This window comes from Medicago sativa, chromosome 1, assembly GCF_051527215.1.
Source record: "Medicago sativa cultivar Bolivia chromosome 1, Bolivia_mono, whole genome shotgun sequence".
Taxonomy (NCBI): Eukaryota; Viridiplantae; Streptophyta; class Magnoliopsida; order Fabales; family Fabaceae; genus Medicago; species Medicago sativa.
The window spans coordinates 37182554-37209925 of NC_140749.1; the positions used below are offsets into that span (position 1 = coordinate 37182554).

General features: G+C 33.3%; 2 protein-coding genes across 2 annotated transcripts; one reads left to right on the forward strand and one right to left on the reverse strand.

Moving 5' to 3' along the window:
• Window positions 1–1336: 1336 nt before the first annotated feature.
• On the forward strand, window positions 1337–9073 carry LOC146954722 (glycerol-3-phosphate dehydrogenase SDP6, mitochondrial-like). Its single transcript, XM_085718001.1, has 6 exons — window positions 1337–1787; window positions 2034–2507; window positions 4443–4774; window positions 7752–7912; window positions 8109–8367; window positions 8540–9073. The coding sequence occupies exons 1-6, from the start codon at window positions 1430–1432 to the stop codon at window positions 8837–8839; spliced, it is 1884 nt and encodes a 627-aa protein (XP_085574127.1). The 5' UTR covers window positions 1337–1429; the 3' UTR covers window positions 8840–9073.
• A 529-nt stretch (window positions 9074–9602) lies between these two features.
• Window positions 9603–16627, reverse strand: LOC146954723 (P-loop containing nucleoside triphosphate hydrolases superfamily protein). Its single transcript, XM_085718007.1, has 7 exons — window positions 16433–16627; window positions 15679–16251; window positions 15474–15562; window positions 15233–15332; window positions 13714–13968; window positions 12066–12226; window positions 9603–10160 (listed from the first exon to the last, which is right to left on the reverse strand). Exons 1-7 carry the CDS (start codon window positions 16577–16579, stop codon window positions 9866–9868), a joined length of 1620 nt encoding a protein of 539 aa, XP_085574133.1. The 5' UTR covers window positions 16580–16627; the 3' UTR covers window positions 9603–9865.
• Window positions 16628–27372: the final 10745 nt, after the last annotated feature.

A 27372-nucleotide genomic window follows, 5' to 3' on the forward strand; every position in this document is an offset into this window, starting at 1 on the left:
AAGTATCACATTAATCAATGAATTTTCCTATGAAAATTGCTTTTCTGACATAGAATACTTCTTATTGACACAAGTAAATGACTAAATTACCCCAGCGGTAATTAACTACCTCTGGCATATGCGCCAACAGTTAACTGCTGCTGGCTCCTCCAGAGGTAGTTAACTACCTCTGGCTTTGCTGCTTTTTATTGTGATTTTACGCGTTTCGGTCAAAAAATCAAGATAAATCGAAACTTATTCAGAATTTCACGAAACTTTACAGGCCCTCTATATATATTTTTTTAGAGCTGTCTGCAGAAAACCAGATCAAAGTTCAATATCTAGGTCGACATTTTGGTGTTTTGGTTTCTTGAGTTATTGGCGCATTAAAAATTAATATTTAATCCATCCGTTGTTGAAAAATTCTAATTTTTTTTGTGGGAAATGTTTTTTTTTTATGTTCTTAATATGTGTACAAAAAATAATGAAAAAATTCAACCTCTATATAACTTTTTCGGACGCGTAGTTGGAAAAATATTGCAACTTTAAGCGTTTCAGTAAAAAAATTCAAAATAAATTAAGGATTATTCAAAATACTAAGAAAATTTGCAGATCCTCTATATGTATTTTTATAGAGGTGTCTGCAAAAAAACAGCTCAAAATTCAATTTTTTAGGTTGATGTTTTGATGTTTTCGTGTCTTAAATTTTAGGTGCGTTAAAAATTCATATTTAATCCGTCCCTTGTCTAAAAATTCAAATTTTTTGTGGGAGATGTTATTTTTTTGTTCTAAACATGAGTGCAAAAAAGCGTGAAAATGTTCAACCTCTAGGACACTTTTTCGGACTCGCACTTGAAAAAAATTGCGATTTTGCATGGTTCGGTCGAAAAATCAAAATAAATCGATACTTAGTCGAAATGCTACAAAACTTTATAGACACCTCTATAAAAATACATAGAGATGATGTGCACAGTTTCGTAACATTCCGAATAAGTGTCGATTTTTTTTATTTTTTCAATTGCGATTTTGCGTGTTTCGGTCGAAAAAATAAAATAATCGAGATTTATTTGGAATGTTACGAAATTTTGCACATCATCTATATGTATTTTTATAGTGCTGTCTGTAAAGTTTCGTAGAATTTGGAATAAGTTTCGATTTATTTTGATTTTTAGACCGAAACGCGTAAAATCACAATAAAAAGCAACAAAGCCAGAGGTAGTTAACTACCTCTGGAGGAGCCAGCAGCAGTTAACTGCCGGCGCATATGCCGGAGGTAGTTAACTACCGCTGGGGGTAATTTGGTCATTTACTTGTGTCAATAGGAAGTATTCTATGTCAGAAAAGCAATTTTATTTTCAGGAACTTTTTTCGTAGAAACCGGTCAGCCTTTTTGACTTGTCGGTCGTCACCGAAAAACAAGTCCCACAGTTCTCTCTCTCCGACTTTTTTCATGACAACTCGCCTGAGACGACTTAGCACCGCCATCGGAGTAGCCGCAGCCACCGCTTACGGCGGCGCGATCCTGCTCTCACCTTCATATACATCCAACGATCATGGATCCCAGGTCGCTGGTTTCCAACAGAAGATCCACGACCCAAACGCCATCCTCCCGTCCAGACAAGTTCAGCAGTCGTCCCTCATCGGCTCCACCTCCGCTAACCCTCTCGACATTCTCGTTATTGGCGGAGGAGCCACCGGTACCGGCGTTGCCTTAGATGCCACCACACGTGGACTCCGTGTCGGCCTCGTTGAAAGAGAGGATTTCTCCTCTGGAACTTCTTCTCGCTCCACAAAACTCATACATGGAGGTAGGTACACACACGTGTTATTCTTCTCACCAATCTTGATAATCGAATTTCGTAGTATATATTTTTCGCATTCATTGTAGTTTCAATGTGATAGTGCTGCAACTGAATAAAAAGATGATGAACTTTTGAATTTATAGAAGTAATGTTATTACGAGTGTGGTTTTGAACTTGAATGAATTATTAGTGTTACTACATTGTTACTCTGATTGTGACTTTTGAAATCATATTTTGTTTTTTTGGTCTTAGGTGTTCGTTACTTGGAGAAAGCTGTCTTCAAACTTGACTATGGCCAACTCAAGTTAGTATTCCATGCACTTGAGGAGCGTAAGCAGGTTATCGACAATGCACCGCACCTATGCAATGCTTTACCTTGCATGACCCCTTGTTTTGACTGGTTTGAAGTAGTGTACTACTGGATGGGTTTGAAAATGTACGATCTGGTAGCAGGAGCACGGCTTTTGCATTTATCAAGATATTATTCTACAAAAGAGTCTGTTGAGCTCTTTCCTACTTTGGCAACGGAGGGGAAAGGTAGAAGCTTGAGGGGCACAGTTGTTTATTACGATGGCCAGATGAATGATGCACGGCTTAATGTTGGGTTGGCTTGCACAGCTGCATTGGCTGGTGCAGCAGTCCTAAACCATGCTGAAGTTGTATCCCTATTGAAGGATGGTGGTGGTGAACGAATGGTTGGTGCACGAATCAGGGACAACTTAACCGGTAACACCTTTTAATTCTATTTGTTACCACTGACCTCTATTGTTTACTACATTTTTCACTTTTTTGGTTATAGCATAAATTATTATATCTGATTGAGTACATAGCATAAATTATTATATCTGATTGAGTACACATTTGGATAAACAACATAATGAAGAACTTATTTATTGAATAAGCACTTATGACATTAGAGTTTGTGCTATAAGAGCTAATCGCTTCACTGATTTTCATACGCATGTATGAGAAACTTACTGAAATAAGCACAAAAAAAATCATATAGATATTAGATAGGTCATAAGCTATTTTTATAATTTTAATCAAACACCCACGTAAGCAACAAGGCCATATAAGCTCTTCCAATTGTTCCAGGGGAGTCTTGATGTGGGGGTTGAAGTTGTTATTGTGTGACTAACCCGCAATGACTCAGACCCTTCCTTGGACCCGTTTTATAGCATAAGTTTGTTCTATATATTGGATTTACTAAGATTAGACAATGTATGGAAGAAGACGCACAATCAGAAGAATTAATTTTTAGAAGTATAATCTTTTATTTTTGCACATTTATTATTATTATTATTATTATTATTATTATTATTATTATTATTATTATTATTATTATTATTATTATTATTATTATTATTATTATTATTATTATTATTATTATTATTATTATTATTATTATTATTATTATTATTATTATTATTATTATTATTATTATTATTATTATTATTATTATTATTATTATTATTATTATTATTATTATTATTATTATTATTATTATTATTATTATTATTATTATTATTATTATTATTATTATTATTATTATTATTATTATTATTATTATTATTATTATTATTATTATTATTATTATTATTATTATTATTATTATTATTATTATTATTATTATTATTATTATTATTATTATTATTATTATTATTATTATTATTATTATTATTATTATTATTATTATTATTATTATTATTATTATTATTATTATTATTATTATTATTATTATTATTATTATTATTATTATTATTATTATTATTATTATTATTATTATTATTATTATTATTATTATTATTATTATTATTATTATTATTATTATTATTATTATTATTATTATTATTATTATTATTATTATTATTATTATTATTATTATTATTATTATTATTATTATTATTATTATTATTATTATTATTATTATTATTATTATTATTATTATTATTATTATTATTATTATTATTATTATTATTATTATTATTATTATTATTATTATTATTATTATTATTATTATTATTATTATTATTATTATTATTATTATTATTATTATTATTATTATTATTATTATTATTATTATTATTATTATTATTATTATTATTATTATTATTATTATTATTATTATTATTATTATTATTATTATTATTATTATTATTATTATTATTATTATTATTATTATTATTATTATTATTATTATTATTATTATTATTATTATTATTATTATTATTATTATTATTATTATTATTATTATTATTATTATTATTATTATTATTATTATTATTATTATTATTATTATTATTATTATTATTATTATTATTATTATTATTATTATTATTATTATTATTATTATTATTATTATTATTATTATTATTATTATTATTATTATTATTATTATTATTATTATTATTATTATTATTCACAAGGATTGTTCAAATACTCGGCAGTTACTTAATTTCATATGGAAACATAACTGTTTTACATGCGAATCGAGCGACAATTTGGTTGCGGACTGAGTACAATGAATACAGTTTCCTTACAAGTGTGTATACTATGGTTGTGGGTGCACACTACACAGCAAGTTTGTGATTTACGCTTAAAAAATAGTAGTTCAACAGTTCCGCTGTTAATTGTTTTTATTTATTATTTTGCATCATGCAGGCAAAGAGTTTGATACATATGCAAAAGTGATTGTGAATGCAGCCGGCCCATTTTGTGATTCTGTAAGGAAAATGGCTGACAAAAACGTACGAGATGTGATTTGTCCGAGTAGTGGTGTACATATTATACTCCCTGATTATTATTCTCCTGAGGGTATGGGCTTAATTGTTCCTAAAACTAAGGATGGGCGCGTTGTTTTTATGCTGCCTTGGCTGGGAAGAACTGTCGCTGGAACTACAGATTCCAACACTGCCATTACTTTTCTTCCAGAACCACATGAAGATGAAATACAATTTATATTGGATGCCATATCTGACTACCTTAATGTTAAGGTATGATTTAACTGCTAACAAATGATACTTTCTGATTCCAAACCAAAATTTCTCAATATCCTTGCATCTCATCTCAAGGGCCTTCTTGTGGGAATTGAAATGCAAAAATGGAAGGATATTGAGAATTCTTGTTTTGATCATTCAGCTGCCTAACTCTAACTCATTCCAAACACTAATAACATTCTCACCTTGGAATACATTTGAAGGGAGAATGATCCTAGTAGGAGATTTCTCTCACGTTGCCTTATCTAGTGCTGCGTCTTATGTTATTTATTTTTTAATTTTATTTCTTTCGGTCATTGCTTTTTATACAGAGTCGGAATAGGAGCAATATATGATGACGATCATATTTAGTAGTTAAAGGAAGAAAACAGTTAGAGATATGGAAGTCAAAAAGGGTAAGGTCTTAAGTCTAGTTAGTTTAGGTCACTTGGGTCATTAATAGTTGGTGTCCTAGTTTTTTTTTTTTTTTTTGACAAAAGGAGTTGGCATCCCAGTTGTCTCTTTTTTTTCTTTCTTAGCACTCATTTTATTATTATTATTATTATTATTATTATTATTATTATTATTATTATTATTATTATTATTATTATTATTATTATTATTTTATTTTATTTTTTGCAAAAAGAATTCCCATGGATAAGAATTTTATAAAAAGAGAGGAAAAAAAGTGCCAAACCTGGGATTTTATTCTCTCTCATCCCTGGGAATTCTATTTGCAACAAATTGATAACATGAAAAGAATGCCTAGACAAAAGAAAGAGACAATTGGGACACCAGTCTCCTAATGACCTAAGCGACCTAAAATTACTAGACCCAAGACCCTACCCTTTTGACTTTCATATCTCTATAATTTTCAGCTCTAAATATGATCATCATAATCTATTTCTCCTATTCTCCCCATTCCAACCTAGTGCAAAAACCAATGACCAAATGAAATAAATTCAATAAAAAAATAATATAAGTCGCGACACTCGGTAAGACAACGAGAGAGAAATCCTCAACTAGATCAGTCTCCCTTCAAAACTAGAATTCTCATTATCCTTGCATCTCATTCAAGGAACTTCTTATGTGAATTGGAATGCAAATATGGAGAAAAGTTGGACTAGCAGCTATTCAGGGAAAAGCCGACCTGACTTGTAGCGAACACCACAAGCATTGCAGACAGTTTTTGCACCCGTTGGCCCAACCCTCCAAAAACAGTCTGCAATGCTTGTGGTTTGTTACAAGTCAGGCTGACCTCTCCTGAATAGCACAATCCAACTTTTTGTTCATCTTTGCATTCAATTCCCACAAGAAGTTCCTTGAAATGAAATGCAAGGATATTGAGAATTCTTGTTTTGAATCACATTCAGCTGCCTCACTTGAACTCATTCCAAACACTAATAACATTCTCACCTTGGAATACATTTGAAGGGAGAATGATCCTCGTAGGAGATTTCTCTCACGTTGCCTTATCTAGATCAGTCTCCCTTCAAAACCAGAATTCTCATTATCCTTGCATCTCATTCAAGGAACTTCTTATGTGAATTGGAATGCAAATATGGACAAAAAGTTGGTCTAGCAGATAGACACTATTCAGGGAAAAGCCGACCTGACTTGTAGCGAACACCACAAGCATTGCAGACAATTTTTGCACCCGTTGGCCCAACCCTCCAAAAACAGTTTGCAATCCTTGTGGTTTGTTACAAGTCAGGCCGACCTCTCCTGAATAACTGCTAGTCCAATTTTTTGTTCATCTTTGCATTCAATTCTCACAAGAAGTTCCTTTAAATGAAATGCAAGTATATTGAGAATTCTTATTTTGAATCACATCCAATGCCTCACTTGAACACATTCCAAACACTAATAACATTCTCACCTTGGAATTCATTTGAAGGGAGAATGATCCTAGTAGGATATTTCTCTTGCGTGGCCTTATCTAGATCAGTCTCCCTTCAAAACCAGAATTCTCATTATCCTTGCATCTCATTCTAGGAACTTTTTATGTGAATTGGAATGCTAATATGGACAAATGTTGGACTAGCAGCTAGACGCTATTTAGGGAAAAGCCGACCTGACTTGTAGCAAACACCACAAGCATTGCAGACAGTTTTTGCACCCGTTGGCCCAACCCTCCATTATGAAATCAGTTTTTGGGTTTTACGATCTTTCTTTGATTGTTAGTTTTTGAACGAGTTTAGGTGAGGCGTCTGAATGTGAATCAAAATCTGAATTCTCAATATCCTTGCATCTCATTTATTTTCAAGGAACTTCTTGTGGGAATTGGAATGCAAAGTTGGACTAGCAGCTTAACCGTATTCAGGGAATAGCCGGCCTGACTTTTAACGAATACCACAAGCTTGCAGACTGTTTTTGGGCCCATTGGCCCAGCCCTCAATTATGATATCAGTTTTTCCAAATATTTAGTAGCGCTGCCTTTCACGGGTGAATGTCTCTACTCTATACCATTGTGTGTCCTGCCATCGATGTGCCTCCACCACTTTGTCCCCATCTCTCCAGCCACCACCCTTGACGAAATGTCATCCTCAGCTGCACGCATGGCCAATGGCAGGACGTTGACACTCCGGCGCGTCCTCCAGATTGTATTTTCTGCATTTTTCTTCCCTTGATTAATACTTGTTTGGAAATAATTATGTATAATCTTAGGCCAAAGTCATGATAGTATCCTGCATTGTTTTTATGTTATTATATTGATAATGATGTTGTTTTCTATCATTCCATCTGTAGCAACACCCCTGTCACCACCCTTGTTTTTCAATTAACTGGGTCTGTCCTTGTTAATACATAATTAAGTCCAAGAAAAATAATTGGGGTGAATGTCACCACCCTTGTTTTCAATTAACTGGGTCTGTCCTCGTTAATACATAATTAAGTCCAAGAAAAATAATCGGGGTGAACTGTCACTCAATTTAGATGCTTTTCTCCCTTATACACAGATTCTTATTAAGGATAAAATAATGCCTGGAAAATTTAGGTCAGACGCTCTGATGTTCTTTCTGCTTGGAGTGGCATTCGACCGCTAGCAACAGACCCATCGGCTAAAAATACTGAAAGCATCTCCAGGGATCATGTTGTCTTTGAAGAGCACCCTGGTCTGGTCACCGTCACTGGTGGCAAGTGGACCACCTATCGCAGGTAATTGTTTTCATGCATGATGTTGTCGAAATTTTTCCTGATGTTGTTTCTCCAACTAACCCTGATCTTAATCCGTTTATGAAATATTTGTTTTCCTGCTTCATTCATTAATGTCCTTCTATCTCATTGTTCCATTCCAGCATGCAACGTTCCTACTACACATATAAACCATTATGAATATTACATTGTGTTTCAGCATGGCTGAAGATGCTGTTGATGTAGCTATAAAGGCAGGGAAACTGACCCCAGTAGGTGGATGTGTGACCAACAACCTTAGGATTGTTGGTGGCGAAGGGTGGGATCCTGCTTCTTTTACAGTTCTCACGCAACAGTATGTGCGCATGAAACTAACACATGGGGGAAAAGTTGTTCCTGGGGTAATGGACACTGCATCAGCAAAACACTTGTCTCATGCATATGGAACATTGGGTGAACGTGTGGCCGCCATTGCTCAGGTTAGCTTCTATATATTACCTGGACTTACTCTAGTTTGAAAAATCAACCGAAAATCTGTGCATTTTAGTAATGGTTTATTGTAAGTGTTGATTATTTTTCTATATGAACAATGTACTTATGGTTTCATACAAGGGAAGGTTTATATTATTATGCATTTTGTTTTGTATGTAGAATGAAAATTTGGGTAAGCGGCTTGCTCATGGTTACCCTTTTTTGGAGGCTGAGGTGGCTTACTGTGCTCGTCATGAATATTGTGAATCTGCCACTGACTTCATTGCAAGGAGGTCTCGACTTGCTTTCCTTGACACTGATGCAGCAAGACGGGCATTACCCCGTGTAATTCAATTAATGGCAGCTGAACATAAATGGGACAAATCAAGGCAGAAGGAAGAGCTGCAGAAGGCTAAAGATTTTTTGGAGACTTTTAAATCCTCCAAAAATGCCCAGTTCTATGATGGGAAACACAATTAGTAAATATTGATGTCCATATCGGCCCACAAATTGTATATAGACATTCTGCTGTTGTTATATATTTTCACGTTGTCCACTTTTGTTGGGTTCAACACGTATGGATAACGTATTTGAACTAGATGGGACTCACCTTCAACCCCTTTAAAACATGGTGTTTTGCAGAGTTTGTGTGTCAAAATGTTTACGAATTTGAGGGTTTCTCTAGCCTCCTTTAAAAATGCACTATATCATCTACTCCGTCGGTCTTGTTTTAATTGTCATTTTTGCTTTTTTTTTTTGTTTTTTTAAAATAATTGTCACTTAACTATACCAAATGCAACATTTATTGTTTTTTGCCATTAATATACCCTTATTTATTGAATTTTACTTTAGTAAACGATATTCTCTCTGTCCTAAATTATGTCACTTTGGAAAAAAAATTGTTCGAAAATATAAACTGTTTTACAATACCAATGAAACATTAATGTTAGTTTTTCTATAATAATCTTAAATGTATATTACATAAAAAGTGAGTGTTAGAAACTGTTAAAGGGAGTGTCCATAAAACTCATTAACTTAAGAATTGTATTGGACGAGGGTTTCAAGAGTTTTGGATATTAATCATAAACATTAATTTATCATTCCAAAATAATACTCAAAAAAAAAAAAAGGTGAAAGATTTCTAACGATTCTTACCACGTTAAGTACTTCGTTTTGATACGGGTACAAAAGAATTCAGAAAAAAAAAAAGTAAAATTCGATCCTATGTGCCAAGGCTCAAAGCTTGTCACATAAGGATAATAAAAATGCATTAAAAGCTAAAATTTGACGTAACTTTTGTAGCCAAATTCTACTGTCCTTCACTCGGCTACAAGAAAATATAATATTCTAAACGAAGACAGTATTACAAAATTTTCTGAAAGGGAGTTTTTATGGGGATGCAATGTTTCTGAAATCCAATTAGCACACCAAATCATCCTCCCATTCAAAGAACCAAACCCTAGTTCCAAACATGGAATTGATCACAACTTACAACAGCTTCAACTTTCAATCTTCCGACATGTTTGATGCCTGATGAAGATCTTTCAAGGACTCGGGCACTTCCTGCCCACATTGTTCAAGAATTGAGATGAGTGGTCCAGCATGTTCTGTATCGCTTTTTGTTAAGAAACCATGCAAAACACCATTGACACTTTGACGGGCCATGTTTGTCAAAATATGCTCGTAAGTGTCCATAGAGGGTACAAGACTAGGTAGGGCTATTACATCATACATCCCTATATCCACAGTAGAGATATCCTCCAAATCAATCATTGTAACCAGTCTCCTGTTTGAATCCACACTGTCCAACAAAACAGTACATAAGTTACTATAGAAAGTTCAATATAAAGTGAAGCAATAAAACTATAAAAGTATAAAGGTTATAGTACAACTTGTGATACTGGTATGAAAATAAGTTTGTAACAGAATAGGAGTAATCAAAACCGGACCGGACGAAAAACCGGTCTACTCGTGGGTTTAGGGTTTAAAGGTCGGACCAGGGTTTGACCGGGATTCAACCGGTAATAGTTAAATACACATTTTTTTATTTTTATAATAAAAAATATACAAAATAAAAAAATAATATTCATTTTTCACACTATTAAAAATTAAAACTTCACTAAAATTTTCAAAATAATGTAAAAATTAAAATGATAACGAAAAATATATAAAAAAAATACCCATTCAAAATTAAGTTATTTGTGAATTAATAAGAATAGTGTACCTTCCCTAGAATAAAAGCATAGTTTACTTGGTTTATTTCAATCCTTTAAAACTATATATATTAACTAATCATGATGAATAGCAATTACGGCTAAAGCATGGAAAACATATGTAGTGGACAAATGGGTTTTAATCATATAGTAGGCCCAACCCAAAGTTTCATTCAAAAGTAAAAGTAACCCTAATCCCTCATCATAGTTTATAGTCTGTTCTTTGCATTACAGTTCTGCGCCGTCACCTATTCCTTTCTCCTCATCTCTTCTTTCACTTTGTGTGTGTATCCTTTTTGCTGCACTTCTGTGGATCTGAAAGATAAATCATGGATCTTCCTTCATGCCTGTCAATTGAACCACTTTTTTCCTCTTTCTTCATACAAAATTGCAATATGCGGTTCAACCAGTGGAACCGACAAAACCGCCGGTTTTGTCCGGTTTTACCAGTTTTCCGGTTTGAATCCCGGTTCTGTTACACTGCGGTTTTTTGGACTAATCGGACCGGAGACTGGTCCGGTTTTGATTACCTTGTGTATAATAGCACATATTTCAAAAATATGTGACATTTATTAAGCATCTATGTGATTTATATTATACTGAACTATAGTAAAAGAGCTTTCCATTTCTTTTGAGAAATGGAGAGGATCCTAACTTCCTTGCAACAGGGGGAAATCCTCGGGATAACACAAACGGTAGCAAAAAAGATAGAAAACAATAGAAAGATACCCAAGGACAAGGATTGTAAAAAGCAATCTCCACCAACAAGGACAACAGCAGCCAACTTTGCATTAAAAATTATCTTCGTCTACCCATGACCTCCTCCTACACCATCCCTCCCTTCCTATCAATATTCAGCCCTCGACCTGCCAAGACCCCCACTCCATTCACACACTGCCAGCTGTCTGTTTTGTTATACTCAGTGTACTAGTACTACTTAATCTCGACCTTTCTATCAATATTATTTTATTGCTCTCTCACAGCCCAATTCCACTCTGTGTTTGAGACTCTTGAAGAATGCAGGGACCATTGTTAGCTGTATGCAGGGACCCTGAGTACACTGTTATACTACTAGTACTACTTAATCTCGACCTTTCTATCAATATTATTTTATTGCTCTCTCACAGCCCAATTCCACCCTGTGTTTGAGACTCTTGAAGAATGCAGGGACCATTGTTAACAAAACCAAGACAGTTGTCACTGCTAATGCACAAAACCAACCAACACTAGACCTTAGTAGTGCAAACACAACAATGAATTGGGGTTTGAAAATAGTACAATAGGCACACACATTGTACTACAAAAGTTCCTTAAAGCTGTAATAACCAACGATGGCTGAAATGGCAGCAATAGCCCCTTATAAACACTTATTTTTTCGGTAGACTTCTCTTGAGCTAGGTTAGATTTCCTGTAAGCTATGTTTTGAGATCATGGTACATATCATAATGCAAAATATTAAACCAAAATATTTATAAAAGCATTTGGTGTGTTACCTATCATTAATAGTTGCTGCATCAGAATCGAGTGACGTGGAACAACCCATGGATTTGAGAGTCTTCACCAATTTATGGCACTTGACATCCTTCCTCAAAATATATAGAAGGTTTGAACTATGAGTCTGGCTGCTTCGAAATTGATGCAGGACTTCAATGCTCTGCAAGAATAATAGTAATAACAAATGCGTTTAAAACTTGCACATCTAAATAAAATTGCATAGGTTTATGAAAGATGAAATTGTGAAAGTCATGAAAATAAAATTATTTGATAAAATTCAAACATGGTAGTAGAACAATGAGATCATGCAATGGTGAAAATCTTTTCAAATGAACACAAAAGTTTCTCTAAATTTATTAAGAGGGAAGCAAGGTCATTTTAATGGTAAATCTTTTCTCAAAAAAGACTAGAGAAATTCATATAATTATCTCTAGCTTTAAGTAATTTAATTCATTTAATAACGTCAAGAAAAACAATGATAAAAGGTGAGTTAGTAAGGTACCCCCATGTGTTAATTTTCACTCTGGTAGGATACTTGCTAGTCCTTTTCAAAATTCAACACAACACTAATTATTATTGTTTTGTCAGTAATATCCATTTGTCTATTGTAGAGAGAGAAATATGTGAAATCAGAGTAGTCAATAGCGGGGCTATAGCAGCCACACATGGTGTGGCAGCGATGAACCGCTACGGTAATCATCGTAGCGGTGCAGAATCAGATAGCGGCCGCTTTAGCTGCTATAGCGGCTGCTTCAGCCGCTATTTGATTTTTAAAACCTTTTTAGGGCAATTGGGGATTTCTTAAACTCTTAACATTTTTCAACTCTTTCTCTCTTCTCACCTGTGCCGCGAAACACACTCTTCTATCTTCCAATTGGAAAACACAAACTGGAAAGCACAACCCGGGGACCTCTGTTCTCAACTCACATGATCTCTGTTCTCTGTTCTCTGTTTCTCTCTTTCTCTGTTCTCAACTCACATGATCTCTTCTCTCTTCCTCTGTCACGCTCTCGCCCTCACCAATTTGTTTCCATTGTTCTCACACGATCTCTTCCTCTCTTCCACTGTTCAGGTTCATTTTGTTCTATTCCTATGTTCTTTCTTTATTTGTTCCTCTGTCTTTTGTTTGATGGTTTCTCTGTTCTTTTTTTTTCCTCGGTTTTATTTCTTTCTCTGTTGTATGGTTTCTCTGCTCTCTTTTCCTTCCTCTGTTTTCTGTTGTTTTATGATTTTTTTTTATTTGTTCCCCTGTCTTTTTTTTTTTTTTTGATGTTATGATTTATGAATGTCTCATGATATTTGAGTGTTATATTTAATTACGTTTGTTTGTACTTTATCGTATTATTCATGTAATTTGTCCAAAAAATAATCAAATATTGGCGACCGCTATTTGTCATACCGCTATACGCTATCCTACTTTTGGGGTCGGCTGCTACGCAACGCACCGCTATCCGGGATTGACTACTATGTGTGAAACGAGATAATAAATAGTCAAGGCTTATATAGGAAAAAACAAATAATTCCATCAAAAGTAACAAAATTTATTAGTTTTCTTTTCTTCGTATGTGTAAATAACCATAAAACGAAACTAAAAAGGAATGGAGGGCGTATAAATAGAATCCATCGCTAGCATAGCAATAAATTTACCTTAACAAGTTTATCTTCGTCTGATGTACACACTTGAACAGACTGTACAATGCACGAACTTAAGCTAGCAATTGAATTATTGATAGATATTCTACAAATAGGTCCCGTCAGAAGATGCCGAACCACTGGGATAGATGTATGGTTGAAGCTATCATTGAAAACCACAAGACTAGGATTTCCAGAAATAAACTTCTTGATGGATTTTATTGCATCAGCGTGGCCAGCTTTACAAATAGCATCGAGCCCATCAATAACCTATTTGATACCAAAACATTAACTAATTAATAAAAGATGATAAATAGAATAGATTATAAAAAAGAGATGTTTGAAACTGACTTATAAAGAATACAGGTAATACATTATTCATATAAACCCATACATACATTTTTTCCATTATTAATTAAAAGATGCCTATTTATTGTCACTCTCCTAAGCAGAAGAATATGGTTATAATGATAGACAATAAGCACAAACATGAATATTAAATGAGGGGGAATATAGAGGAAGGATAATAAGGAGGAATACAGTTCGTTGTTGAGGAGGGAGGCACACAAAGAATCATAAGGACCTGTTATATAATAGAATTGGAGGATACCAGAGGCACAGATTGTGGAACATTTGAACAGCCAAATAATTCAGAATCAATACAAGTCCGATTGAGGAGAAGGAGGAGAAGATGGAGCATGACTAGGAGCTGGTGGAGAAGAGGATGGGAATGGGGACAATGGGGATAGAATAGGGGAACTATCAGAGATTGGAGGGGAAGAAGAATGAGATCAAACAGCAGTTAATTTAGATTGATATGAAGAGGAAAAATGGAACCGGTGCTCATTAAACGGTACATCTTTTGTAGATGAATACTTCATCATGCAAGACATTTGTAGCCTGCTGAGTGGATTATTCAGGGAAAACACATTTCTTAGACCTGTAAGACAGTTTGTATAATTTCTGAGGCCTAAAGAACTGAAAACAGACATAACACGGTAATTAAAGTATGGTCCCAACATTTAAAGTGAAAGCAGGGTAAACCTCACCTAAACTACGTGCCTACGCTTACTCTTTACAACACTATTAGGTAAGGAGTGTGGACACAAATGAGTCTACTAGTACTACATCACTAAATAGAAATCAAGTGAATCCCAAATAGGCATCACTACACCATGACAGAAATTAAGAGACGATCGAGAGAAAAAAACAAAGGAAGAGAAACCGGGGGAGGATCTTCTTTTACACACACACACACACACACACACACACACATATACATATTGTAACATCGTTTTATGCATAAGCTTTCTTCTTCTAAGTAGATATATACCTATGAAGCACCGAGTCAGACACGGAGAGGACACATCGACACCGATAATAATTTAAGAAAATGACATTATTCAATGTAATCATATGTGTCGGTGTCGGACACGATACATATCCGACACCGGGACGCCCCTAATCCGAGGAGTATTTGTGCATCATAGATATATACATATCCTCTGCATGAAACATTGGAAAGAAAACATACCAGCATAGAGATGCCAGAAATATCAATTGCCTTCAATGAAACAAGCTCCAAGAGCCTCTCGGGAGTAGAAATGAGAAATTCAGGCTCACAACTTTTCAGACTGTTGAAGACAAAACAAATGTTCAATAAGAAGTTTGCTACCATTAAGGGTAAGCTGAGAAAACCTTAAAACAACTAATTATGTGCATGCACATTCTCAAAATATTCATGGAAAACAAAAGACAAGTTTTAAACAAATTACCCTTGAATCTGATGATCTAAGGAAGCACCAGGATGAACACTCACTGTATGTATTCCTACAGATTTCAAAGGCTTGCAAACTGTTCGAACCTGCGTACAAATTTAAACTTTTAGAATTACCCTTGAGAGGGTGTCGGATGCATGTTTCAGCATAGTGATTTTTATCAGAGATGAAATTGTAAGCATACAGATGAATTTGATCTAACCTGGCCAGCTTTTTTTTCGGAAGGGACGAGGAACAAAAGAAAGGGGGTGTCTAATGATAAGCCTTGTTTCTCTTTTCTAACAAAAATATCAGCGGCCGCAGAAACCATCCATGCAATTTGCTCCGTAGTAGCAAAGGTTCCACTGGTGTCAATCAGATCTTTACCAGTAGAAAAATGCTTTGAAAATTCTAATCCCCATGGGTTAAGAAAGAAAGAGTTTCCCTCTCCATCCGTGTAGGCATCATCATGTCGCAGTGCGTTTTCAATTGCACTCAGACACCAAAAAACAAATTTGGAAGGGAAGTCTGAAACTTCATTATCATGCTGTTCACCGCAGCAAACGTCAGCCATCTGATTCACCTCAACGTTTTCATTTTCCGCGTGACTTATATCGTGACTTATATTGTTTGCGCCATTTCTACCAACTGTGTTGCCTACACTCTTTTCTTTAACAGGAGCTTTCTTCTCTTTTTGGGAAGGTGTTTTCTTTTTAGGATCCTTCTTTTTGAATTCCGGTTTCCCTTGTCTATCATTGAATGGATCATCTAGAGAGGGTAAACTAAAACACATTCCCTATTATAATATCATGAAGAAAAAAAAAAGTTATTTATGCAATTCAACAAACATTATGTCAATTTCTTAACCTAAGTTATCCGTTAGAATCAGAAACTGACATCAAACAGTGCAACCTGAATAACTAAAACAGTTGAATGAAAAAACGAAACCACATAGACACAAGAAAAATGAAATGAACCTCGCAGATGCGGCGTTTTCCAGCCTTGCGGCGCTTCTTGGCGGCGATAACAGCGGCAATCTTTGCAGATACGGAATTCTTGCTGTTTTGTTTTTTCCTGAGCTTTTTGTTATGCTTTTTCAGTACAGAATCGTCACCCTTCGCCATTGCTGCAATGAATGAATTTTGTTAAGGTTTTGGTTTGTGCGGCGCTTTAAGCCATTCAGACTAAACTGCTTGGTTTTATTCAGTCAGGGTGTGCAAGGAAAATGAACCGAACCAAACCGGACAATATTTATGTTTTGGTTCGGTTCATGTAACCACTTTATTAAAAAAAATGGGTTTTTGTTAATCCGGTTCTTTTAAAATGAACCGATTTTTTTTACCTAAACTCGGTTTTCTGTCCTAAACCGGTTTTTTGTGCTTAAAATCCATTTTCTTTTTTGCATAAAAGTGGTTTGGCTTAATTGAACCCTTAGTATCTTAACTAATTTCTTGTTTTTATTTTGGTCCTATAACTATTAATTTTTACATTTTGGTACGGTTTTCTTAGTCAATTTGGTCCTTAACCGTTGATTTTAACTTAAAATGTCTAAAGTATAATACGAAGAATGTTGATCCACCATAGACCTAATTAATTCTTTTAATTTTAACCATTTCATCCTTTTTATCAAAAAGTGAATGTTAGATCATGAAGTCCATTGTATCTTACGGTATACCATCAATAGCTATTTCTTTTCTCATTTCTTCAGCTTCATACCATCTTCATAAACATCCAGAAAAAAAACCCAGAAATTAAAAAATTGAAAAATCGATGCACCTCCTCACAAACACAACTACTATAATAATTTGGGCAAAAGACATAATGACGAAAACAAAAACAAAAACCAAAGTCACCAAAATGGTGCACCTCCGTGAATTAGGGAAAAAATTGTCTCGAGTGTTAGCTCCTGCAAAAGCGGCAACATCGTTTCTTCTCTTGGCGACGACAATCTCGAAACCTAATGACAATACTCTCTCTCTCTCTCTCTCTCTCTCTCTCTCTCTCTCTCTCTCTCTCTATATATATATATATATATATATATATATATCATGCATTTCTTTTCACGATTCCTAGTTCATTTCATTCAATTTTTTTGTTTTTGTTTTCAGATCTGATGGAGCTCAACCTCATTTTGTTACAAGAAGTAAGTAATAACTATATACTACTGATTTCGTTATTGTATCGAATTTCGCTAACTTTATTAGATTCTAATAATACTTTGTTTTTCGTTTGTTGTAGTTAGTTGAGCTCTATGTGGATTTTAAGCTTGATGAGAGTTATACACCCACTAAATTTTTTATTCCTTCCCTTGAAGCAAAACCGGCATAGGCGTTTCTTCTCTCTGAGATCTGATTTTTCTGGGTTTTTTCTGGATATTTTATGAAGATGGTATGAAGATGAGGTAGAAGATGACGAAGAAATGAGAAAAAAATAGCTATTGATGGTATACCGTAAGATACAATGAACCTTTATGATCTAACAGTCACTTTTTGATTAAAAAAGATCGAATTGTAAAAATTAAAAGAACTAATAAGGTCTATGGTGGACCAACATTCTTTGTATTCCACTTTAAACATTTGAAGTTAAAATTAACGGTCAGGGACCATTTTTTTTTGTTGACAAAAGTTAGGGACGAAATTGGCTAACACAATTATACTTGAAGGACCAAAATGTAAAAATTAGTGGTTATGGGACCAAAATGAAAACAAAAAATTGATTACGGGAGCAAACATTCAATTAAGCCTTTTTTTCTTCTTCGTGAAAACCAATTGGCTGAATTGCATATTTGGTCCCTTAACTTATTTGTTGTATTCATTTTGGTTTCATAACTTATTAACGTTGCGTTTTGGTTCCTTAACTTATAATAGGTTAGCCAAATTCATCTAAAATTCAAATATGGTCCTGCTTCTTTTCCATCATTTTCTTCCTCTAATATCTTCACCAGCAACTGCAACTGCAACGACCTTGAAGATAGACACAGTTTAAGAAAAAAGACAGAAACATAGAGAGAACAAGGAAAAAGGGATCGGGAGAGAACGAGATAGATGAACAACAAGGACAAAAAAGAATTGGAGCGATCCAGAGAAGAGAAACAGAGACAGAGAGAACTTACGTGATAGATAGAGGTGAGTGGTGTTGTTCACGGTGGCGAAGATGGCGGCCGGTGAGAAATGGTGGTGGTGCGGTGACAATTGTGATGGTGGTTCATGTGAGAGACGAGAGTGATGATGAAAATTATGAGGATGAGGTTTTTGGGTTGCTGTTTATTTTGATAGATCCGTGGGGTTAATGGAATGAGTGATTGAAATGTTCAATGTGGGAAGTGATGAATTCTAGTTGGATCCTCTATTTTGTTGTTAGTCCACTATTTTGCTGTTTGTTTCACGCTGACAATTGATTTGCTATTTGTTTTTTATGGATCCTCTGTTTGTTTGTTTTGATGAATTATGGGGTTTGATAATGAAGGAGTGTTGAATTATGGGTTTAATGAAGAAGATTAATAGTTTTTTTACAAAATTTAACGGGAATGATGTATTTGGCTAACAAATTATAAGATAAGGGACCAAAACGTAACGTTAATAAGTTATGAAATCAAAATGAAGACAACAAATAAGTGAAAGGACCAAATATACAATTTAGCAAACTTAGAATTATTATGTTATCTGTCAAGTGGAAATAGTGAAGAAAGAGTGGACTTGGACCTTAATCGGGTTGATAACCCTTATGAGAATCGCCTTTGACTTTGAGAATCGCGTTTGAGAGAATCGGCAACGTTCAAAAGTTATGAAGGGAAGAGGTTGTTTGGGTTATGTTCTAACCTGTGTCTATTTGGGGTTAACAGTTTCGGGTCAAAACTGATTACTAAAAAAAGTTAACCAAACTTTTTCCCTCTTTTTAAATGGACCAGATAAAGAAAATTGAAAAAGGTATGGGCTTTTTTTATCTGGTTAACCTGATTTATGGTTATGGGTCAGGTGAACCAGTTTCTATGCACACCCCAACTTCTCACACAAATACAATATGTTGATATGGGCCTAAGGAGCTCAACCTAAGCAACAAACAAGAAGATTACGCTTTAGGCACATTCAATTGCTCACAAGCACGCCAAACTTCTAAAAATACATCTATCAAGAGTTAAGATGCAATAGTAGAAACCAAAATGCAGAATTCAGAATGCAATACAAAAACACTTAATACACTCAACTCACAAACAAACTTAAACACTTTCATACACACCCAACATTCAATCAACATTCAAAATGCTATAAAATCATGCGTAATTCATTCAAAAGTGAAAATATTCAAAACACATTCAAAATGTCATAAAAGAGACATAGTTATTTAGGTATTCAAATACCAACATCATCATTCATGTGAAGCAAACAAAAAATCAAAATGCATATAAATTCATTGGAACACCTCCTCCTTCGTGTGATTTGATACTAATGAAGGTGGCAAAAACACAAGGGATGGTTTGAATTGTGTTGGTCCATTTTTTTGTTTTGGATCTCTTTCAAATGATAAAGACATGTATTTAAATAAAGATATTAGGGAAGAGAGATGACACAAAGTATTTATCCTAGTTTCCTCCACAATATTGGATTACATCTAGCCCCCTTGCACTTCCAAGAGATTTTTCCACTATAATCTAAATTTGATTACAACAACAATACTATGACAATCTAGTTCTAGATTTCCTTGCGTCAAACCTAGAGAACTTCCTAATCTCAATCCAGAGATTTACAAAGAGTGATTACAACAATTGTTTTTACACAAGCTCTAGGAGTACCAAACAAATTAAGCACAATACCTTATAAGTGTATTTCTTTTGATTTTCTTGACTGTTTTTAAGACAATGTATGAACATAGCTGAAACGCACCGTTTCATATAGATAGAAATATACATATAAAAATAAAGTTATACAAAAAAAATAAAATTAGAAAGACTGAGAACCTTCTTCATTTTTCTTTCTTATTCTAATTTTTCATATCACTTCCCATTCTTCATTTCTTTGTCTCAACCTGTCGTCCTCCTCCTTGTTATTCTTTTACCTCAATTAAATCTCAAGTTTAACATACACACAGCGACGAAGCTAGCAATTTTTTATGAGGTGGCCATATATAAAGCAAAAAAAAATATATTTTAAAATTAATAGTAAATTTTACCAATAAACAAAAAAATCAAGGAATATTGCTATTTTTTGGGTGGTTTTTAGGAGGCGAGATCAAAATAATCGAAAGTTCGATCGAAAAGTAAGTAAAATCAAACAAAAAAATTATTCTACCTAAAATTAAACTTGGGGTAGCCAACTATATATTATTAGGGGTAGCTAAATGTAAAAATACACCTACTTATTCAATAATTTTTTTCTCTTTGGGGTAGCCATAGCCACCCCATGGTCATGAAAGCATACACCCCTGCATACACACACTACCTCATATTATTTCTCTCTCCCGTAACTCTCATACCCTCTGTCTCTATCATTCCACTTCTTATTTTTCTTATTTCACAAACCCTCAAGTTCCATCACCAAATCAAACACCCATAAGAGAAATTTTTCATCTAAGCAAAGTTGTAGCCAAATCCTACAAGTTAATTTGGGTTTGATTGTGAGATTGGGGTTTAGGGTTCTAAGGAAAAGAAGGGTACCCACTATTGGTGATTGCTATTTGAGATTTCTTGGAGATATGACATCGGACGCTTTAGATGCTTCTTCAGGATTGGTTAGAGAGCAAACTTAGTTTATTCGACATAACTGTGAGTTGATGACGATCATTATCACTTATTTTAATTATAGTTATTATCGATATTTTGTTGATTTTATATGTTAGAGTATTTATCAAATTGGGGAACACACCCTTTGAACATTTTTCTCAGTCATTGTTATATAATTTCAAAGTCATCAAACTACACTCTATTTGGATTTATCTATGACTTATTGAGCAAAAGATTTGAAATTGAGGTTTGGTTGCATATATTATGAGTTTTGAGATATGAAGAAATAAGGTTTTGAGATATATGATCTTGAGAATTTTCGATATTAATATGCGCTCCATTTGGATTTGGATTTTACTTGTGATATATAAAGTAAAGAAATTGAAACGGAGGATTTGATTGTATGTATTTTCGTAGTTGTTTTGACATGTTGTGAAACGTGGTTTTTAAATATGCGTTTTTCAAAGGTTGATGTTAATTTGTACGAGATTTGGATTTTGATTTGGATTTGGATTTGAATTTGGATTTACTTATGATTATAAGTAGTAGATTTTCGATTGAGTTTTGATGATACGTATTTTGAAACAAGTTTCGTTATGTTGTGAAATATGGTTTTAACATTGTGTTTTAAGAATGGTGTTTTGAAAATTACGGTTATAATGACGACGACCTAGGTGCACCTAGCATGTAATTTCAATTAGGTAGTTACTCCGTTAGATGGAGCCGCCCCAATGGAAAGGCCGCCATTAGGAGGAGAGGGCTATCAATGAGAGGTTAACTCCCTAATTGAAAATGTTTTATACTTTGTTTTGAGTCGAGAGAAAAGAGCTATCCGTTAGATGGAGCCGGCCCTATGGAAAAGGCCACCATTAGGAGGAGAGGGCTATCAACGAGATGGAGCTAGTTCTCGATTCACCCATTTTGATTATTTTCACTAAATTGAGTTTACTATACTTTAAAAAACATTTTTGTTTTGAGTCGAGAGAAAAGAGCTATCCGTTAGATGGAGCCGCCCCTATGGAAAGGCCACCATTAGGAGGAGAGGGCTATCAACGAGATTGAGCTAGTTCTCGATTCATCCATTTGATTATTTTCACTAAAGTTGGATTTATATACTTTCTTTAAAGTTGATTATTTTGGTGAAATCAAATTGAATGTGATTTTATATTTTATTTGAAGTTGATTATTTCGATCATTTTCATTAATGGAGTTTTCTATATTTTCTGTAAAGGCTTTTACTATGATTTTCATCGGTGTATTTATAAATGCTTGTAACCTATTTTTCACCTCTTTAAATATGGGATTTTCTTTGAATTATTCTTATTTGATTGGAAATATTTATACATGTGTAAATTATCATGCGTCTAATGCGGATCAATAGAATTTTATACAATTACTATTTTTGTAAATTGACATTAGATTTGAGAAAGTAAATAATCGTGCCCTTGTGTGTTTCCCTTCTAGGTGGTGGTTGTTGTCTCTCACTAAGTCTTTGTGACTTACCCCTTCTTCTTACATTTTTTTTTCAGATTCAAAGTGTAACACCCTAAATTTTTCATAATATATATTCTATATGTTCATTCTCTATTTATTATTTTAAGTTGTTTTAATTTGACATGTATGATGCTTATTATTGGGACATCGTGTGAATTAATAAGAATTGTGTGCATATTTTATTTTAACTATTTTTAACTATCATTTTATTTAATTATTTATTTTATAAATAATTATCTTGGTGTCTTAGTAGTATTTTGATTATTTTTCCTTATATGTGTAGTTGCTATGATGTGATAATGTTATACGTATTTATTTGATTTATAAATAATATAAAATGTTATATTTTATTCATTGATTTATTACCGTAAGCATTTTAGAAAAATGATAGTAGTTTATAATAAGTATTTTTGGGATAATTTTAATTATGGGTGAGTAAAATAAAAATAGAAGAGTATAATGCTGATTTTCAAATGGGCCTAATTGCTTATACGATGTAAAGGATCTAGTAAAATCTAATAGGTATAATCTTGATATGTACCTATATATATCATATATACAATCAACTTAACCTAATAGCCAATACACATGAGATCAAACAAAAATAGAATAGTGCCGCCTGTGTAAATTAGGAGAAAAACAATTATCAACGTTAAAGAGAATAGTCACGGTGAGGAGAAACAAAGTTAGCTACTTCATTGGATAGGTTGCCTTTATGGGTTCGTTGCTGCTACGCTGACCAAAAAGGAGATGTGAAGTTGCAGTTCAGTTTGTTATATATTGTTAAAGCTCCAATTCAGGTATGGGGTGAGAGAGAAGAGTTCGAGATCATGAGTGTAAATTAATTGGGATGAACGAAAAAGCCGTATTTCCCAAAGTTCATTCGGGGCTCACCGCGACGGTTGTAGCCCTTTGAGAGAATAATTAATTAATGTGCAAATTTAGATGTGGGAGGTTAAAAGAAGAATTAGAAACATTATTAATGTGTTGCTTGATTTAAACTATGTGAATATGTGGTATTTGAAGTCATGGATAAATTTCTGGGTGCTTATGCTTGATTTGCTGCAACTATTTAGATTGATGACTTATTTAATGAATGATATAGACGTGATGTTATGTATTAGAAGTTGGAATTGAAGTGGTGCCGTATACCTAGTATAAATAATAGTTTATTTTTTTTAAGTGATTTTATAGAGATAATAATTGAAATTATTCTTACTATCTTTGAATGTGTTTGAAATAAGATTTATTCTCCTTATAGATGTGTCTTGGATACCATAGTGCTAAATGTATTATTTTAAGATGTGTAAATGAAATATATTATTTGACTATGTGATATTTGAAGATGTATATGATTTAAAGATGTGGTATGTAAAGATGTGATATTTAAGAAGTATAGTTGATGTATTATTTGACTAAGTGTAATTTGTGAATTACTTGATGATGTGAAATTGATGTGTTAATTGATGATGTATAACTGAAGTGCTATTTAATGATGTGTATTTGATAATGATGCTATTTAAAGATGTGTTATATAATGAAGTGCTATTTGGAAGATGTGTGATTTAAATATGTGTTATTTATGATGCTTATGTTGATGTGATGTTTAAGATGTTGATGTTTATCGTTTGATGATGTTGACCATTAATGTCATAAAGTTGTAAGTGTCGGTCTAAGTTGCAAGAATTTAAGAAGTTGTCCATGATTATGAAGTTGTATAAGATGTTCACGTTGTTGTCTAAGTTGTAGGAAGATTGAGTCCATTGCATACCTATTAAAGTTGGGGGCTTTAGGCCCGGCAGCCATTGTGCTCATTAAAGTTGGGGGCTTTAGGCCCGGCAGCCATTGTGCTCATTAAAGTTGGGGGCTTTAGGCCCGGCAGCCATTGTGCTCATTAAAGTTGGAGGCTTTAAGCCCGGCAGCCTTTGTGCTCACATGTTGAAGAGCCTAATTACGCTCATTTACGTTGTTGAATGGTACCACATGCATTTGCATATCAAGAAGTTTCACGATGATTTAAGTTGTTAAGTTGTTAAGAGTGCATTGCCAAGTTGAGTCGTGTTGTCGAGTCAAGTTGTTAAGTTGTGATGTTTTAACGAATTACTTTGTGATGTCTATTAATGTAATTGTGTGAGACGATGAAGGTGATTATTTGTTGATGTCCTTATGAAGATGGTTATTGGTGACTACATGTGTTGTGACTAGTTGGAATTGAATTGTGACATTGTGTTTGTGAAGTTTTTTTGGTTCTTAAGTTGTAATGATATTTTCTACTAATATAGATTGAGATGATATAGTATATTCTTCAAGGTTCTGAATATTATGTTGTGATGTGAAACGACTTTGACTTAATTGCTTACATGTTCTTCTCATTTTTTTTTATACTATTACATGTTCTCGGAACTCACCCTTTCGTTGTTTGTGTTTGCTGGCTTGGCCCTGCGGTTGCGAAACCGTAGTTATATAGGTTATGAGTCTTGGAGTCAAGTGCATGCCTTTCGTGAGGACTTGTCTTGTGTCGTCGATTATTTTGGGGAAAAGCACCGCTCTGATAGTGACACGGGAAAAGGGATATGCTTACTTATTTAATTTTGTGCAAGAAAACCATTGTCTATGATGTAAAAAAGATTAGATGTTATTATTACTATAATTTTTAATGAAGTGAAATATGAATTATGTTTGTTATGAGTCAATGTGATATCCTAAATTTTGTGGAAGAATTCCTATATCATTAGAGAAGTTTTTATTTGACACTTTCCGCTGCGAATCAAACTCTATTTTTAATTAAATAATAGCAATAATTATTCTTGGGATTTAGGGTGTCACACAAAGTCAAGTGCGTAGAAAGCTTGTAGCAGAGTTAAGGATCTATCAATGTCATTCTTTTGGTAGGTCTCCTCTATGTATAAACTGAATGGTCGATGTATCTGCAGCTATTGATAGTCTAGAAATGTTTTGTTTTGAGTTGTACAAACATCTAGTTATGTCACTTTGAGATTCTGCTGATAATACAAGTATATAAACAGGATTCATATCTTGGAAAGTGTTCAAAATACAGAGGAAACTCTGTCGAAATTTCAGTGGATGTCATTTTAAGTGAAAGTAAATTTGAAAATTGTTTAAATTATAGTTTGTCAAGTGTCGTCAATAGGCTTGCCGGACTAGGATGCTTTAGTTCCTGCGCCGGTCACGATATTGAATTTTGGGTCGTGACAATAGCATATAGAGTGTAATATACTGTATATAGTGAAAAAATAGTATTGCTTCATAAACATCTTTTTAGCCTCTATAAATTAAACTGAGAATCAAAGCATCTGACACAACTTTTAAACTCTCAATTGTGAATTTCAATATCACTTGCACTTGCATTCAAATTCTCATTCTTGGAAAAACTCTGTTCATTCTTTTTCATTCATAAAGAAAAGTTTTTTCTGAGCATCAAGTCCATTTGCAAGTGATATTGATTATGATATACATCCATACAAATTTATTCTTCAATTACTTTGTTGTAAAGTTTCTTGTCATTGTTGGTGAGAATTGGTGTAAGATAGTGGGATGCTATCTTGTGTATGTTAGAAACATTGTTAGGTGTCTTGGGGTGAGATTGCTTGTAACAAAAATTTTAACGTAGTAAAATTCCTTCACGGGATGTACAGAGAGTGGATGTACCTATAAGGGAACCACTTAATTTCCTTGTGTTCTTTCTCTTTTCCTTACTCTATTTTTTCGCATTTCCATTCAAACCTTCATAATAACTTTTTGAAAAAATTATAAGAACATTAAACTCACAAAAATTATCCAATAAATCCTAAAATCTAAGTTATTAGTATTATTGTAGAAAAATATGCTATATGTGTGTATTTTAATAACTACATGTTACTATTTTCATTGTACATTGTGTACTTTTTTAATAGTATAAAAAATCAAATGTTTGACAAAAAAGTTATTTTATTTTAGATTCTTTATAATAAGTTTCTTAAAATTTTAAAAAAACAACCCATTGAACCGACCAAAACCCGACCAAACCAATATGTTCTCCATCAATTTAGTTTAATAAGAATTTTGTGAAAAAATTGTAAAAACTAAACCAAATCAATTTTTTTAGTGTAACCAAGAAAAACCAAATCAATTTTTTTTTATAGGATTAGTTTTTTTTTTTTAGCCAAATATAGAATCAAACCGACCTATTACACCTCTATTTCATCCTTTCCACTTGTACGTTTCTTAAATTTCTCATTTTGATTGCATCCACATTTTCTTTGATATTCGATTTTAATCTTCAATAATCACTTGCTATATGACCCAATTATCTTAATGAACCATCTAAGACCATAAAAGTTTTTTTTGACAAGAAAGACCATAAAAGTTAGTGATGTGAATTCTTAAAAAAAATAATTAGGGACGTTAATTCTATTCATTTATACATACTTTTTCTGAACGATCATTTATATATACTTATTGTGATAATCTATTCTGCCTTCGTTGTATTATCTGGTGCAATTGATTGTTGTCCAGTTGAACATGCCAACATAGTTGAAATGTCAGTATTTTGAAATAATATTGTTTTTCATGAAAATTGAAGTTTAGTTAAGACTTGTTGTATTACTTTTCTAGTGAAGGTCAATATCCAAATTGAGTCTGAGCAGTTTTTCTAGTTGCTTAGGCTCTCATTTTTAAAACAAGGCAGTAATGAAGTAAACAAAACTA

Bases quoted from the DNA above. Each gene is read 5' to 3' on its own strand.
- LOC146954722 (XM_085718001.1), top strand. From the start codon at position 1,430: ATGACAACTCGCCTGAGACGACTTAGCACCGCCATCGGAGTAGCCGCA. The intron at 2,508-4,442 runs GTAACACCTTTT...TGCATCATGCAG, and splicing joins AATCAGGGACAACTTAACCG to GCAAAGAGTTTGATACATAT. The intron at 4,775-7,751 runs GTATGATTTAAC...TGGAAAATTTAG, and splicing joins CTGACTACCTTAATGTTAAG to GTCAGACGCTCTGATGTTCT.
- LOC146954723 (XM_085718007.1), bottom strand. From the start codon at position 16,579: ATGGCGAAGGGTGACGATTCTGTACTGAAAAAGCATAACAAAAAGCTC. The intron at 12,227-13,713 runs GTAAATTTATTG...TTATTCTTGCAG, and splicing joins ACGAAGATAAACTTGTTAAG to AGCATTGAAGTCCTGCATCA. The intron at 10,161-12,065 runs GTAACACACCAA...TTTGTTGGACAG, and splicing joins GCAGCAACTATTAATGATAG to TGTGGATTCAAACAGGAGAC.